The 14997-nt window shown below is 37.7% G+C and overlaps 2 protein-coding genes across 4 annotated transcripts; one reads left to right on the top strand and one right to left on the bottom strand.

Annotated features, from left to right (window-relative positions):
• Positions 1 to 2343: 2343 nt before the first annotated feature.
• On the bottom strand, positions 2344 to 5519 carry LOC105392206. Its single transcript, XM_011563803.3, has 5 exons — positions 5378 to 5519; positions 4660 to 4833; positions 4050 to 4216; positions 3277 to 3443; positions 2344 to 2599 (listed from the first exon to the last, which is right to left on the bottom strand). The coding sequence occupies exons 2-5, from the start codon at positions 4826 to 4828 to the stop codon at positions 2404 to 2406; spliced, it is 699 nt and encodes a 232-aa protein (XP_011562105.3). The 5' UTR covers positions 4829 to 4833; positions 5378 to 5519; the 3' UTR covers positions 2344 to 2403.
• Positions 5466 to 14479, top strand: LOC105392187. Of its 3 annotated transcripts, none has more exons than XM_048626100.1 (5): positions 5466 to 5484; positions 7348 to 7539; positions 11546 to 11721; positions 12084 to 12253; positions 14263 to 14479. In XM_048626100.1, the coding sequence occupies exons 2-5, from the start codon at positions 7371 to 7373 to the stop codon at positions 14456 to 14458; spliced, it is 711 nt and encodes a 236-aa protein (XP_048482057.1). In that variant the 5' UTR covers positions 5466 to 5484; positions 7348 to 7370; the 3' UTR covers positions 14459 to 14479. The 3 variants fall into 3 exon arrangements, with proteins under 3 accessions (XP_048482057.1, XP_011562090.2, XP_048482056.1); XM_011563788.3 differs by lacking the exon at positions 5466 to 5484 and adding an exon at positions 6720 to 6935; XM_048626099.1 differs by lacking the exon at positions 5466 to 5484 and adding an exon at positions 7006 to 7143.
• The last annotated feature ends 518 nt before the right edge of the window (positions 14480 to 14997 follow it).

Here is a 14997-nt window from a genome sequence, read left to right as displayed (position 1 = left end):
CACTAGAGCTGGTCACACATATTAAATATGTCGGCCTTATAGTTGATAATAGGTTTACTTGGTCCCAGCACATAGACTCCATATGTACTAAGTTAAGAGTTCTACTTCTAAAATTTAAAATTCTTAAACATAGATTACCCACTTACATTTTACTCACACTATACAAGACCATGGTTGAATCAATCGTAACCTACGGACTGAGTACATACGGAAGAGCATCTCCCTATCTAATAAATGGAATACAAAAACTACAACATAGAATACTTAAAACAATAGTTCCGCTATCCATTAAGCAAGAATGTAGAAATAACCCCCTTAAACTTTTTAATTATTGTAAAACCATGCCCCTGTCTACCCAGTTTGATTATTACATTTTAAAGGAATACAATAACATCCAAGATAAATTATCTCTTAAGAAAATATCTCATAAAATAACTACACGGAAAACAACCCAAGATAAATACCACATACCTAACTTTAATAATAGCAATGGGAAAAGAACAGCTTCTTACCTCATTCCAAAGAAATTAAATGAACTGCCATACGACATACGAACACAATATGAAACAAAAAATTTAAAGAAAAAATTAAAAAACTTCTTTACATTAAACGTAGCAGTAGAATAACCCAACAATATTTTTTTGTAAGGCTGGTAGCAACTACATGCGCGCGGGGCGTTCAACAGTAGTGAAGCGACATACATCTTTCTCGCTCTCACTAAGGACGCTTCAAAGCGCATGGGTTGGTTCCCGTCTCTTTCTAATTATAATTTGTTATAACCTACCTACATTATGTTAAACGCCAGACGGACACAAATAAACCTTTTAGGTTTCGTGTCAAAATGTGTAATATATTTAAGATTTCTTCTGTTGTACTAATAAATAATAATAATAATAAAAAATTAGACCTTATGCCACATGAATTAGACCTGCTTTAGGCTTAAGTTTTACGCTAAGAAGTTCTCCTACTGTACGTTGTAGTAAAACTGGTTTTTCGTTTAATATAAAGGAAAGCAGTGGACAAGTATTGCGAAGACTTTGCGGCTTTGTAACTGGTACAGGCGGGTCGAGATTGGATAAGGATAGAAATTAAACTTACGAAACGTATACCTTTGACCAATATAATAATATTGGGACATCTCACACACGGTCATCCGCCGGCCCCAAGCTAGGCAGAGCAGGCAGAGCCTATAATATGCTGATAATTATATCTACGCACAGATACATAGATAGCTAAAGCTTAGCTTATTATGTACATAATATTTACACCCAAGACGACAGTACAAATATCAGTCTTACAAACAAATACATCTGTAGGAATCGAATCCGGGACCTTCGGTTCAGCAGTCAGGGTCACTAACCACTACACCATTCGATTGTGTAAACATAGAGGGTATATCCGTAACCAAAGCGTCCCGCCGATGAGTTCGTAATACATCGGTACATAGTTTCATCCCGGAGAGAGATGGAATACAGGCGAAGGCTCGTGTGTACTGTGCTCACACTGGCACACTGAAACCAACTCCAAGTTAGCTGATCTCACACAGATTGGCCACCGCTACTGTGTATGTTTCCTATTCAGACTATCTCAAAACCTTCAATGGTTAGAAACCCGACTGCAGAACATCTGTCTGACATAAGTAAAATGAAAAAAAAAGAGTAGGTACTGTAATTTTATTAGGAGACTAGTAAATAAATAAATAAATATGCGGAGTATGCTACTCATATTGTCCGTGATAAACTAGACAGCTGGTCAAGGGTGAAGGATAGCCCAGTCAGATATGCTATCATTCGCTGACTGCCTCCTTCCGATGAAGAAGAATTATAAAATTAGTCTACTCATAATCAAAGTATTTTAGTTCCAGAACACTTTTGACCTCGCCTGTACTGCACAGACTAACTACGTGGTCCGCATACAACACACTAAGCAAAGCGCGCGTCGTCGCCTGCTTATTGTATTACTGGGAGAACTGTTTGAATATCGAATAACCGTTGCACTGGACGGTACCGCGATAACGTCAATATTGAAAAGGCCAGTGAAATGGCCGATGAAAGCTGGAAAACATATTTTTGTAAGTGCATTCCTATTTGTGTGTATTGCAGTTTGTAGAATAGGTATTTTGCAAAACGATATTTGTAGTAAGCCTCTCTAACTCAAAGCCTCTACGGGTTTGGCAATTTACGAAAACGAAAAAAGTTTAGGTTTTCTCTTGTCATTTACATACCTACATCATGCGTTAAATGTTTCATGATACTTTCCGCTAGAGGCGGAAACATTTATGCGAAAAAACATATTAATAAGCTTCATCGTTGCAATTGTCTTGTATAACAATAAAAGATTCAATTAAATTTAAATTGCTAATTTTATTCTACAAAACTGTAGTATATTATATATTTTTTCTAGTTAATCGTAAGTCTTAGCCATCATTTTGATCACAACTGTCTCATCTCTCGGGTACTTCATGCCGGCATCAGCTAGCTCTGCGAAGGTGAGCGCCGCCAGGTCTGTGAAGCCGGCCTTAGCCGCCGACTTCTGCGATGCCGGGCCCGTGAATATGGTCACTGTGGCCGTGATGCCGACGCTTCGGCACAGGGGCTCTCTGAAATAGTGTGGTTGAATAATTAGGAATAAGAAAATAATAATAAGAAATAAATTGTTAGGTATTTCAAGGGCTGCTTCGTCATCATCCATTCTATATATACATTCTGTGTAAAAAGTATCGAAAATAATATTCTTTACCGAGTGCACAACACCACGATAGTCAAAGAAAACAGTTAACATGACTTTGACTAACAATCGATGGAAGACAAAAAGGAAAAATCGCCGCGAGTACTAAACACAACTCTGGAAACAGCGTTTAAAAAAATGTTGTGATGATTGGATAATTCGTTGGCGTATGTGCATCGTTTCTGAAGGAGCATACTTTGAAGGTGATAAAATAAATTTGGATGAATAACAAACATTTTTTGTTTTATTGATCCAGTCCCGATACTTTTTACACAGAGTAGTACTACTAATAGCTTTGAAAAAGGTAAAATACCTATCCACAAACCCCCAGTAGGCCCGCGTGGTGGACTAGGCCTAGGCTGCTTTCTTCATTTGAAGGAGACCCGTGATCCAGCAGTGGGGTCGTGATGGGTTGTAAACCTAAACCTAGCTATTCAGTAGTATATAAATATGAGGAAGGATCATGTTCCATGTGATATGGCTCTTTTTAAGCTAGCGAAGAGAAGCTTAGAGAAGATGTAAGTAGATAATAAAAGTCGTGTCCCTCACCGTGCAGCGAGCAGCCTAGCCCCTATCCCCTCCCCCCGCGCGTCCCGCCGCACCATGAGCCCCGCGCCGCTCAGGTATTTGTCCACTCCGAGGGTGCGGAACGGACTCGCCTTCTTGTCCCCGTATACCATGCCATTGATGACTTGCTTGAAGCAGTCGCTTTTGAACTGGGAATTTAGAAAAATACAGGTTTATTTCAATAAAGGTTGGAGACGAAGTTGAAGTGGAGATGGTCAGGGCAAGAAGATGGACAAAAGTAGTGGAGTGGTGTCCAAGTGAAGCGCAGCGATCAGTCGGTGAGATAAAATGAAATAAAATCGTTTATTTTTCGACGTAGAATATTAGAATTACTTGTCAAAAGTCATAATCTACCACCATTTCACAAAGGCCACGTCATTAAGGTGGAAAGAAATGGCGAAAGAAACTCCTCGAGCATCTTTTTAACTTTTTACTTATATCTAATACAGTTTTTACTTATTTCTAGTACAATTTAACTTAAGTATATCTATTTCATTTTTCCAACCACTAGGTAGACCACTGACCCGTTGGTCCAAGACTATACAAAGTAACTGGACCAAACTGGATGAGTAATTGAGTGTGGTACGGGACCATTTGAATTCGACATGATAATGATGATGACCATGATGATGATTTCATTTATTGTGTATCTCTGCTTTTATATGAATAAGTATCCTCCGTAAATGTGCTCAAGAATGTTTAATCGTTTTGAGTTCGATAGGACTATAATAATTTAAAAAGGAATCTTTACTCACTATATCCTTTTCTTCATCATCAATACATTTGACTGGACACGCATTGACACCGACTATTTCTTTCTTCCCATTCAGTTCTCTATAGCAAGCCACGCTCATCCTCTCAGCCATCGTGGTTCTCCAAAACAGTCGAGCATCTTCTAGACCGAGGGCATCTTTGTGGATACCTGGGAAATAAAATGTATTGCCGTTAAGAGCCAACCACAGAAGTTATTTCAGTTCTGCTAGAGACGGCCGCTTTTTAACTTCTAGACTCTAGATATTATAGTATTAGGAGGCAGGTTCTGAAAATTTGAATAAGCATGATAAACAGCATTTATAGTAAAAATGCTTTCAAACAGAAGTTTTTTTTTAATTTGCGGCACTATAGTTTAGCTAGTAACGCGCTAAGTAGAATTAAGTAAAACAATGAATTGTATTTTTGGCTCTAAATGCGGTAAGACACAATATTTATGTCAACAAATTACACATTTGCTATGCCATTCATTCAATAACAACAAACATTGTGTCATACTACTCATACAATACATAGTACTTAATAAATACATAACACATAATCAACAAAGCCTGGCCTTGACGTCTATAGTTGACATTGAAATAAAACGCTTACCATTAGTATTGCACATCACTTCGTCTGGCAGGAAGTGTTCTAGAAACATCTCTGTTGCTATATCGTCATCTTCTGGTTGTAGATCCTGTATGGTGTAATTAGCTCCGTTCTTTTCCCACTGTTCGTAAATTTTTGGACAGGAGTCGTCCCATACTCTTTTGAAAGGCATGGTAACTGAAAAATGACAAATACAAGTGACCTACATTAGACGCAAAATGATCACTGATAGCGTTATCGAATGTTATAAAATTGGCAAAACTGGTCAGAAGTTTTGTAAAAAGTCTTTGATTTTTTATATTGCAATATTTGTTTTATTAGGTATCATAGAAATAACTTTAGCATGGTGATATTTTTTGACACTTATGTCCGGTTGTTTTCGCTACCATTGGTAAATGTTGAATACGGATAAAAAAACGGCTTTATCATGTATATTAAGTATTTCTTACTATGATACACAGTAAAAAAGTAAATAACTATGTACAAATTATACAATTTTATACATGCTCATAAAACTTTCATCTTTATGATTTATTTATTATTTATTTTTAATATGACTTAAAAATAATATAAATTAAATTTATTTTATTATAAATAAAAATGCACCACTACCGAATTTTAACTTAATTTAAGCACTCAGCTACCTTATCACTTACAGCGATCTCATCCAGATAACCTTTAGATGTCAAAAAGAGATAAAGAATTATACCTAGTAACTCACCTGCTTTGTTTAGTATCAATGAGTGGTGCAGTAAATTAAATAGTACTATAATACTCGTGTATCCTGCACGTGCGATGGTTGAATCAAAACTGGTTGATATAAGCAAGGTCTGCCCCGAGAATTATCTTTGCAGTGTCGTCAGATAATTATAACAGTTGATTTGAACTAAATTTTATTACTGAGGATTATCTTTTGCACGTTCGTTTCGCATTAAAATTATGAATATGAAGGATTTTGTTATGCCCGGTAACTTCTTATTGCGTTGAAAAGATCATAGCTTCTTGTGGCTGGTATGATGAGACAACTATGGTATGCCAGACATCCTAGGTATGATCTAGGTTGATAGCAAACACTAATAATGTCCTCCTAGCCGAATTTCGACAACGGCGGCCAATCTCATTTGAGATCAGCCATCTACGCAGGAGTAGATTATAGTGCCCAAGTGTGTGCGCAGTACACAGGAGCACTCTCTGTTCCATCACTCTCATAGCCCAATGGGACGGATTGACCGACACGACTGGAGAGAGCTAGGCGCAGGACCGACTGCTTTACATGCCCATCCGACAGCATGGATCGTTTCACTGTTTCGGACATCAGGTGATCAGCCTTCTGTGTCCTAACCAAACTTAGAACCACAATTTAGAAACACAAATTGATGGTCCCGGCCGGGAATCGAACCCGGGACCTCTGGGTCATGAAGCGAAGCTTCTACCACTAGACCACAGAGGCAGTTGCAAACACTACTTTACTGAGTTCAGCAGAAAGTAGATTATACCTAACAGTAGTAACAATCATTAAAATTTTATGAATATCATTTTAAGCACATACTACCTATATTATATTTTATTTGAGAGCAACCAACCGAGCAAATTAACCTGCCTTTGGAAAGTATATTTATTAAATTCTACACTGTACTCAGAAAGTAGGTGACTTTACTCGTAGTGGCTCCATCCAATAAATACCTAGCATTTTTATGGATGCAAGTTTCGTAAAAAATAACAACTTATTATTCACGAAAGTATTAAACATACCTAGTATAGCAACAAATACACTTCAGTAAATATTCTTCCAGTTGACAAAATATTATCACACTATGTCATAATAGAATGTGTGTTAGTCCAAACCAAACGGTGGCACTGATAATGTTAACCAATCATTCACTTGTTTGCTGAAGTAGATAGTAAATAGTGTAATAGCTGATCAATTGAAGTTGTTCCTCATATATTGCGGCCATTTTATTTGCCTCTCGCTCCAGCTGGCCCTTTTGCCTAATATAAGAAACAAATTATATTATACCCGTCGCTTTGGAGTGCCCAACACTAATGAACCATCTAATACCAAATAATCATTTTGTTTATTATTGAGTAAGCGGACGCTAGTCTACTAGTATCTAGTATCGTGGATGACATTGGAAATATTACATTTGTTAGTTCTATGATGTGTAGTGTTGAGATTTGTTTTTGTTTAGTGTCAGAACTGAGACTTTAGAATAAAGTGCAATTAAGGGCTCCCTCCTGTCATAAATAAACAATTTGAGAAAGTGTTTATCTAACAATAAGTAAGTAACCTATAAAAATAAACGTTATAAATTGTCTGTAATGCATCATAGTCACAATCACAACACAAGTAAGTCACAAACTCACAACACAACTGCATTTAGAAAGATACCTAGTTATATAATTTTGATAATGTGATTTATGTTTTTCGTTTTTCGCCAACGGTTTCTTTCGTTTATACTGCATCGTTCTGCAATCACAAATGGGAATATATGCTTAAAAATAATTAGACTTCAGTATCACATAATAATAACGGACCCAATAAAATCACAGTAATAAACTTACAAATAGTAACATTATAAGTAATTTTACACTTATAATGTTAACGATGCAGTATAAACGAAAGAAACCGTTGGCAAAAAACGAAAAACATAACTAACTAACTAAATAACAGATACTCTTTTACGATTTCAGCCAAACATTACCCACAGAAAATCATGCCCTTCAAACGGGACTGGGACGCCACTTGTCCTATAACCTGGTCTCAATGGGAAGAGGATGGAGTGAGCTGGATCATCCAGGACCTGCCGCCGCAGCACGACGCCCTGGCGGTGGACATGCTGGTGGAGCAGTTCCTGCCTGATGAGGTCATGTGCAACACTACTGGTGAGATAAACTAAGTTGACCGACAACACTCTCTTGTTATAGAACGAAGATTAAAGATAGTCGTGGTTTAAACGTGCTTTAGACTACTGGTTTGAATGAAATCTCTGGACTTTAATCCAGTTCTGCTTCTAATCCAGTACTATTTTTAGTCTAGATGTACGTTTTATAATAAGGGGGCTAATTTATTTTAGAGCGTATTTTGGAGGACGTAAGATCGTTTTGTGAAGGGAATGTAGACGCGTATAATGGAAACTTTTTGGTGTGATGTTCTTCTCTTCTGGTTCCTAGTAAAGGCGATGAAGCCGTCTTAGTATGGGTTTGGTTAATTAAATAACATGAAAGTGTAGAATCAAGCTTCTCAGGCGTGATATATCGACTGCAGCATTTAACATCGTCGTAAGTGAAAAATCGCTACTTTTCAGTAGAGCCGTTTTAAGTTTTAAATATGACTAAAATAGTTCTAAAATTTACATTACTCTATCTATCTTAACCAAATTCGGCATGGTGACTTAGTTTTAAATGTGCCACAAGGTTGTAAGATAAAAAGTTAGTATTTTTCATAGGAAAGGTGAAAAAAGCACATGTGACATTATTAACCGTCAAATCCCAGATTAACTTTGTCGGAAGAGTTACATCCAACAATGTTAACTGGACTTAGTATTGTAAATTTTGTTGGTAGTGGGAGATTCAACAATGTTCACTGAACTTAGTATTCTAGAATTTGTCGGAAGTGGGAAATCCTGCTATTTTAAGTGGACTTTATATTCTTTACGATGTCGGATTGATGCTTTCCTGAATCAATTTTTCTATGAACATTGTAGTTTTCCATTATTTTGTTTCTATTTTCTAAGATAAATTTTAGTTATCAATTATAATAATACAACGATAATCTGCTTATAGTTCTCGACACAAAACTGAATGTCGCAGTTTCTTAAGGCATGCGAAGAACGGGAGATTCGGGAAACTTCGTCACATATTCTCCTCGGCCGTTCCTCAGAGCCTGAAGACAAATGTGTTCAGCCAGTGCGTCCTGCCAGTGAGGACGTATGGTGCAGAGACCTGGACACTGACGGTAGGACTGGTCCACCGAGTTCAAGTCGCTCAGCGTGCTATGGAGAGAGCAATGCTTGAGGTTTCTTTGATAGATCGTATCAGAAATCAGGTTATCCGTCAGAGGACTACGGTTACCGACATAGCTGTCAAAATATGCAAGCTTAAGTGGCAGTGGGCTGGTCATATCTGCCGAAGAATCGATAACAGTTGGGGTAGACGAGTTCTCGAGTGGGGACCACGAACAGGCAGACGCAGGGTGAGACGCCCTCCTGCCCGCTGGACCGTAGGCGGGTAGCCGGTAGTGGTTGAGGGAGGAAGTCCGAGGACCGAGTCTTGTGGCGCTCATTGGGAGAGGCTGCAACTGAGATTTAACAACTCCTCAATGAGTGCTGGTGTTGCGGTACAGTGCCAGGTAACTGGAGCGGAGCGGTCATAGTTCCTTTGCATACAAAGGCTCTCTCCAGGTCCGCAACATTCACCGTGGCATCAGCCTCTTAAGTATCGTTGATTCTGTATGCAAAAATATTGATTGAAAGGGTAGATAGGGAGACAGAGAATAAAAAATCTTGGATGCGTGGGCATGGTATTTGAAGAAAGGGAATGGGATTTGTGGATTACGATCTTATCACTACGAAATGTCACAGATAGGTACTGGCTTAACAGAGTTCTGTGCCTTCTTAGATGCAGGGAAGGCTTTTATAGTAAGGAGGAATGATTTTGTGGGACACAATGTCCGTTTATGGAGTGGACAGCCAATTGACGCGACCACTGGGATCCCTTTAGGAACTTTGGCTTGCGTTAGGATAAATAGAGCCTTCACTGACTGGTTTAGCATCCACAGGGGTGTTAAGCCCTACTTAATGGGTGCTTCGCCTTGGCTATTTAATATATTTATAGAAAGTTATGTTAGTCATATAAAAGATGATAAAGAGGATTGCGAATCGAAAAGTTATTTCTTAAGTGCACGCTGTATGCTGACAATTAAGTCTTACTATCATCGTCGGTAGAACAGCTGCAAAAATAAGTAACTTTCCGGTATGTTGTTTAAAATGAAGGGCATGAAAGGCAAAAGTAATGATGTTTGAAAGAGATGAAACAGTGACTGAGTGTAAAATAACGATAGAGAATTATAGAGCACAGCAAGAGAATGAGTTTGTATTGTTTGGGTAGCCTGTTAACGATAGATGTAAGGGGGATATTGAAAGTGAAAGTGGGAAATCAGATAAATTTATTGGAGCCTGGAACTCTGTAATGAGGACTATGAGGAGTAAGAAAGTGTCTCAAAAAGCTCGTTTGGATGTTCATGAGAGTGTTGTTCTGTAGCTGTACAGTAAGAGGCTGAGAAACCTGCAGCTTACAGTGCACGTGACTGCACTAGTTCATCTTCAAATCCATTAGGAATTTTATTGACGGTTGTTATCCGAAAAACAACAAATAAAATAATAAAATATCGGTACCTATAAACATACAGAATATAAAAGCAATGCTCCTGAAATCATGAACCACGTGGTCCTTCAGTCCAACTAAAAAAGTCTAAGGGTCTACGCAAATTATCATTTTTTTCAGTTTACCATACAGAATTACCTACTCTGGAATATTATGTATGGGATTTCGAAAGATGTGAGTGTTAAATTAAAGTAAAATATTTTTGTAGATACCAGAGCTTTTAACTGTTTTTGAAAAATCTGCCCTTAGTAAATTTACAGTAAGGGCCTTTCTTACTAGGCCATGGTCACATCAGCAACTACGTATCCAAGCAGTCTATGGAAATGTATGGTATTAGCGACGATGCCACACCGTCGCCAAGTGAGTTAGGTACCATACATTTCAACACTTACAGCTTGGACACGTTGCTGGTAACGCGGTCAATGAGGTTCTAGTGAGGCTGGGCTCTAACTTTTATAGAGAGCCGGTCGAGATTTTACAACGTTTACAGAAAATAATGGTACACTGTACCACATCCAACTCAATAGTTTAACATTATGTACAAATAACAAGGTTGGTTCTTCCATTTCCAACAATCACAAGGGAAAGAAGAACAAATAATAAAGTCGGTAATACCATATACAACAGTAGTACTTGAAACGCAAGCAAGTAACAATGTGGGATGTGGTACATCCGACTCAAAATTAAAATGATGCGCAGTTAATACTGTTGGATGTGCCGTTTGCTACAATGTTACCTACCTGTTCAGTACTGTTTATACAACTTCCATACGAAAATTTTAATAAAATATTAATTGTTAAAAAAAATACATTGTTAATGTGAGATGCTATAAAAATATATATTTGTTTAATTGCATCCGTTTTAATGGAACATGTTTGTACACAAGTCTTCAATTTCTGTCATACATTGTCTTGAGATCTTTACCCGTTCCTTGATACACTAAGTCTGCCATTATTTAGAGCAAGACAGTATAGTTTTATTATTTTTATAAATTAATTGGTCTTAAAGACCACATCATTAAATTGTATCACGCAACTTGGGCTCATCCCGCTAACATGGCGGGAAGTGGTAGATACGACCGGCCGCCCCGCTCGCCCGCCCCGGGAACAGTGTCGCAACATACTTACCGACAATGTTAAGCGGTCGCCATGAACAGATCCGACTTTTTTCCACAAGAAAAATCGGGAAATATTCATAATTAAGAGCTGAAACTTTCCTAACACCTTCCTTATTGATATAATGACCATCTAGTGCAATAATCTGAAAAATGGCCAAAAGTCAGTTACGACATTGTTAATTGCTACAGTCGATATTGTATGTTTAGCCACCTTAGCTCCCGTCAGAAAGCGAACATGAGCCATAGTATAGGTTTCCTAAGGCGCCGTAAATGGCGTCATATTGTCATCCCTCGCACAGTTCTTAGAATAGTAGACATAATTACATTGACTTAATTAATAAGGCAAGTTTTTATACCTATATATCATCTATGTCTTATGTATTCTTTCAGGAGTACACAAAGAGCCAGCGGGAGTGGCAGACGCGAGGTTATACTGGAACGGGGCGTTGGGGAAAAGGACCAGTTTAGCGTGCTTCAGGGTGATCGATGGAGTGAAGGAGCTGGTCGCCGCTAATGTGTGTCCTGTCAAGTGTCTGAATGATGATGATGATAGCGGTGGTATTGAGGTTAGTAAAAAGATAACTAAAAGATAATATTTTAATGTCATATTATATTCACTTACTATCATAGGTCATCTAATCTTAGGGCGTCCAGAGACATTTAGGTGGTCAGCTTACAGGACATAAAATAATAGGTAGTTTGATGGGGCAAAATTTAGATAGAAAAGGCAGAAAATGAGTTTATATGCAAGTAGGTATATCAAGAAAGAATTTATCAAAAATACACACATCGGAAAAGAAAGACCCGATGGCAATATATTTATATGAAATTCAAGACCCTTAGCACAGCAATCAGACTCATTATCCATATGCCATCTAATCATCATCTTATAAACAACAAACTGTCATTATAACCATTTTCTTTACAGCAATACAAATCAACCTCATTCCTAGAAGTAGTCAAAGGGCTGGACTACATCGAGGAGAAGGCTCAAGCGCTGCAAGTACTAGGCGTTGATAAGTACCTCGGCGGCGCGGGGCTGGTGGTGCGGCGGGATGCGCGGGGGGCGAGGCTCGGGGGGAGACTGCTGCAGGCGAGGTGAGGATATTTAAATAAACCTATGGAATTGCAATTCTTCAGTACTATTTGGTTACCACCATCGGACATTAGAAATTAACAATCCAGCAGCGTTGCTCGTTTGTCAAATCTGATGTACAGTGCGACAAACTTATCTGTTCCGGTGAGAGCGAACTAAATTGATCCATATCTCATTATTTACTAATTAATTAGGTATATATTGATATTGATTAGATAGGTTTATTGAAACTACAAGAGCGAATTATCACTACTGGCAAACTAAAAATCTTATAGAATGAAGAAATATTACACATTTACGTCAGCTGTCACCGGAACAGATAAGTTTGTGGCACTGTAACTTGTATGGATCTGACAGTTGACAGGCGAGCGAAACTGCTTATGGATTGTCAATTGCTAATGTGTCGATTATGGTACAATAGGTGTACTCATTTTAAAACGGCGATACGACTCGCGACCTATCACATGAGTATAAAATATAATTATAAACAAATAAAAAAAACGACTGCACGTTAAAAAGATGAAAACCAGCCCCAATGTTAATGGAAAGTATCGCAGGCGGGGACCAGCAGAGAGTTCACCATTTAGCTGAATGTAACTTAGATAGGAAACCTCGTGACACCTCACGTTTCCCCGCCTGCGATACTTTCCATTAACATTGGGGCTTGTTTTCATCTTTTTAACGTGCAGTCGGGTTTTTTGTTTGTTTATAATTATATTTTTTTATTTGTAACTTTTTAGTTGTTTTTATTTTATGAAATTTTATGCCGGGTTTTGGTTTATGAACATTTTTTATTTCAATAAAAAATAATAAATAAATAAAATAATTTTATTTCAGACTTATTAAATTAATTACAATCAATAGTCCATATGGTGGTTAGTAAACATGTTATTATAATGAAATGGTTAATAAATACACAAACACAATAAAACGCACAAAATAACAAAAATATAAAAAGGGGTACACGGCCCGTTTGGACTCTCAGATACCTATACCTGCTAGAAGGCTGTCAACTTGACTGCATGTAGCCTTATCCAGCGCGCCAGCATCGGAGAGTCCCACCGGTCCACCAACGCATTCAGGATGCCATATAATAATTTTGGTGTTGTGATTTAAGTACCTACAATATGCATATTTTTGCAATGTGCTAATCAAGCCCTTTTATTTGATACCCCACACGGCATTGTTGTAAAAATATTCTTTTTTCTATCATCTCTTTATGTCCTCTAGAGGGCGCTATATACATTTTAATGTAACGTGACATAGCCTATTACCATCGCGCAATCAATACGCTTCTAACGATACCTCATACATGAAAATCTATCAAGTCGTTTAGACTACAGGAGGGAACAAAGAAACAGACAAACATACATACATACATACATACAAACATACAATCGAAAAACATTACCCTCCTCCTTCGGCAGTCGGGTAAAAATGTACTTACAACGAAAAGCGGGTTGCTCGCTTGGCGAGTCACCTCTGACTACCCCATCGGGGAGAAATGCCAGAAGTTTCTTACTTGAGTAAGTTTACTGAAACATGAAGTTACGTCCTAATTAACAAAAAAAACCCCGCCCCCCAGACTATGGAGCATTTACTCTCCTGTCCCCTGTGCCCTTCCACCTGCACACGGGAAGACTTACTCCAGGCCAACCAAAATGCTATCAAAGTTGCTTCTTTTTGGTCTGGACAAATATAAAAAATCGCATTTCACTGACACGAAAGAAGAAGAAGAATAAAAAAAAACAATCACATCGCAGTGATCCATACTAAAATCCTTCATAACTAATAGACGTATTCAGGTGTGAAAATTACGGAAAGAAACGTAATAATTGCTGATATTTGTACAATAAAGAAAAAAAAAACAAACAAACACTCACACCTAGTACTAATGTACTCCCTTGCGGGGTAGGCAGAGGTGCATTGCTGCACCCACTTTTCGCCAGGTTATGTACAATAAACAGTTAAATATATAAATACATAACTGAAGTGCACGTATGTTTTTCAGAGAGCCCCTGTGTCGACACTTGGGCATCGACGCGACGGTGACGACGTTCACGGTCCCACCTTCGCAGAAGTTAGCAACGAAAGTCGGCTTCAAACTTCTGACAGAAGTTTCTTTCTCCGAGTTATCAGAAGCCGGACTCAATTTCCCTAAAGATTCTGACATTGTCATGAAGGTGATGGCAAAAATGTATAAATAAAGACATTGTATTACAGGAAAATATTGTTTTGTCATTCAGAAATCCCCACGGGAAAACGTTTCCAGGCTAGGTTTGCAATCAAAAGTAATCATAGTAATGGTACTCAGCTAAATCCTATTTGATTTTGATGTTTATAGAAACACAGGATATTACAACATTTTCTGAAGATAGCATGATACTAGAAATAAAACAGGATCTTTCTCTTAGTATGTAAAAATAGAATACCAATATATTATAAACATAAGCTTCTAATAAAAACATTTCATGGATTTTTAGGGATCCGTATTATAAATGAAATATTACAGAAATGAGCCAACCACAGACATGTATGACACTAAATGCCCCAACGTACGTTCTCCGCGTGTCAAAAAGGGTGGACATAATATTAACATTTTGGCTAAAATATTATTTTTATACCATAAATATGAAATTATAATGCGTTCTTAATTAATTACTTAATAGTTATTCATAGTTAAAACAAAGTTGGGCTCACCTGACAGAGGAGTGTGCGAATTTTAATAATTGTTATATTTAATAGT

This window comes from Plutella xylostella, chromosome 15 (genome assembly GCF_932276165.1).
Source record: "Plutella xylostella chromosome 15, ilPluXylo3.1, whole genome shotgun sequence".
Lineage (NCBI taxonomy): Eukaryota > Metazoa > Arthropoda > Insecta > Lepidoptera > Plutellidae > Plutella > Plutella xylostella.
This window is presented reverse-complemented; position numbering and strand designations above follow the sequence as displayed.

Excerpts from the sequence above, each read along its gene's own strand:
- LOC105392206 (XM_011563803.3), bottom strand. The coding sequence starts at position 4,828 with ATGCCTTTCAAAAGAGTATGGGACGACTCCTGTCCAAAAATTTACGAA. Across the intron at positions 4,217-4,659 it reads AGTGATGTGCAATACTAATG|GTATCCACAAAGATGCCCTC; the intron begins GTAAGCGTTTTA and ends TTTATTTCCCAG. Across the intron at positions 3,444-4,049 it reads ATGATGAAGAAAAGGATATA|TTCAAAAGCGACTGCTTCAA; the intron begins GTGAGTAAAGAT and ends CTAAATTCCCAG.
- LOC105392187 (XM_048626100.1), top strand. The coding sequence starts at position 7,371 with ATGCCCTTCAAACGGGACTGGGACGCCACTTGTCCTATAACCTGGTCT. Across the intron at positions 7,540-11,545 it reads GGTCATGTGCAACACTACTG|GAGTACACAAAGAGCCAGCG; the intron begins GTGAGATAAACT and ends GTATTCTTTCAG. Across the intron at positions 11,722-12,083 it reads ATGATAGCGGTGGTATTGAG|CAATACAAATCAACCTCATT; the intron begins GTTAGTAAAAAG and ends TTTTCTTTACAG.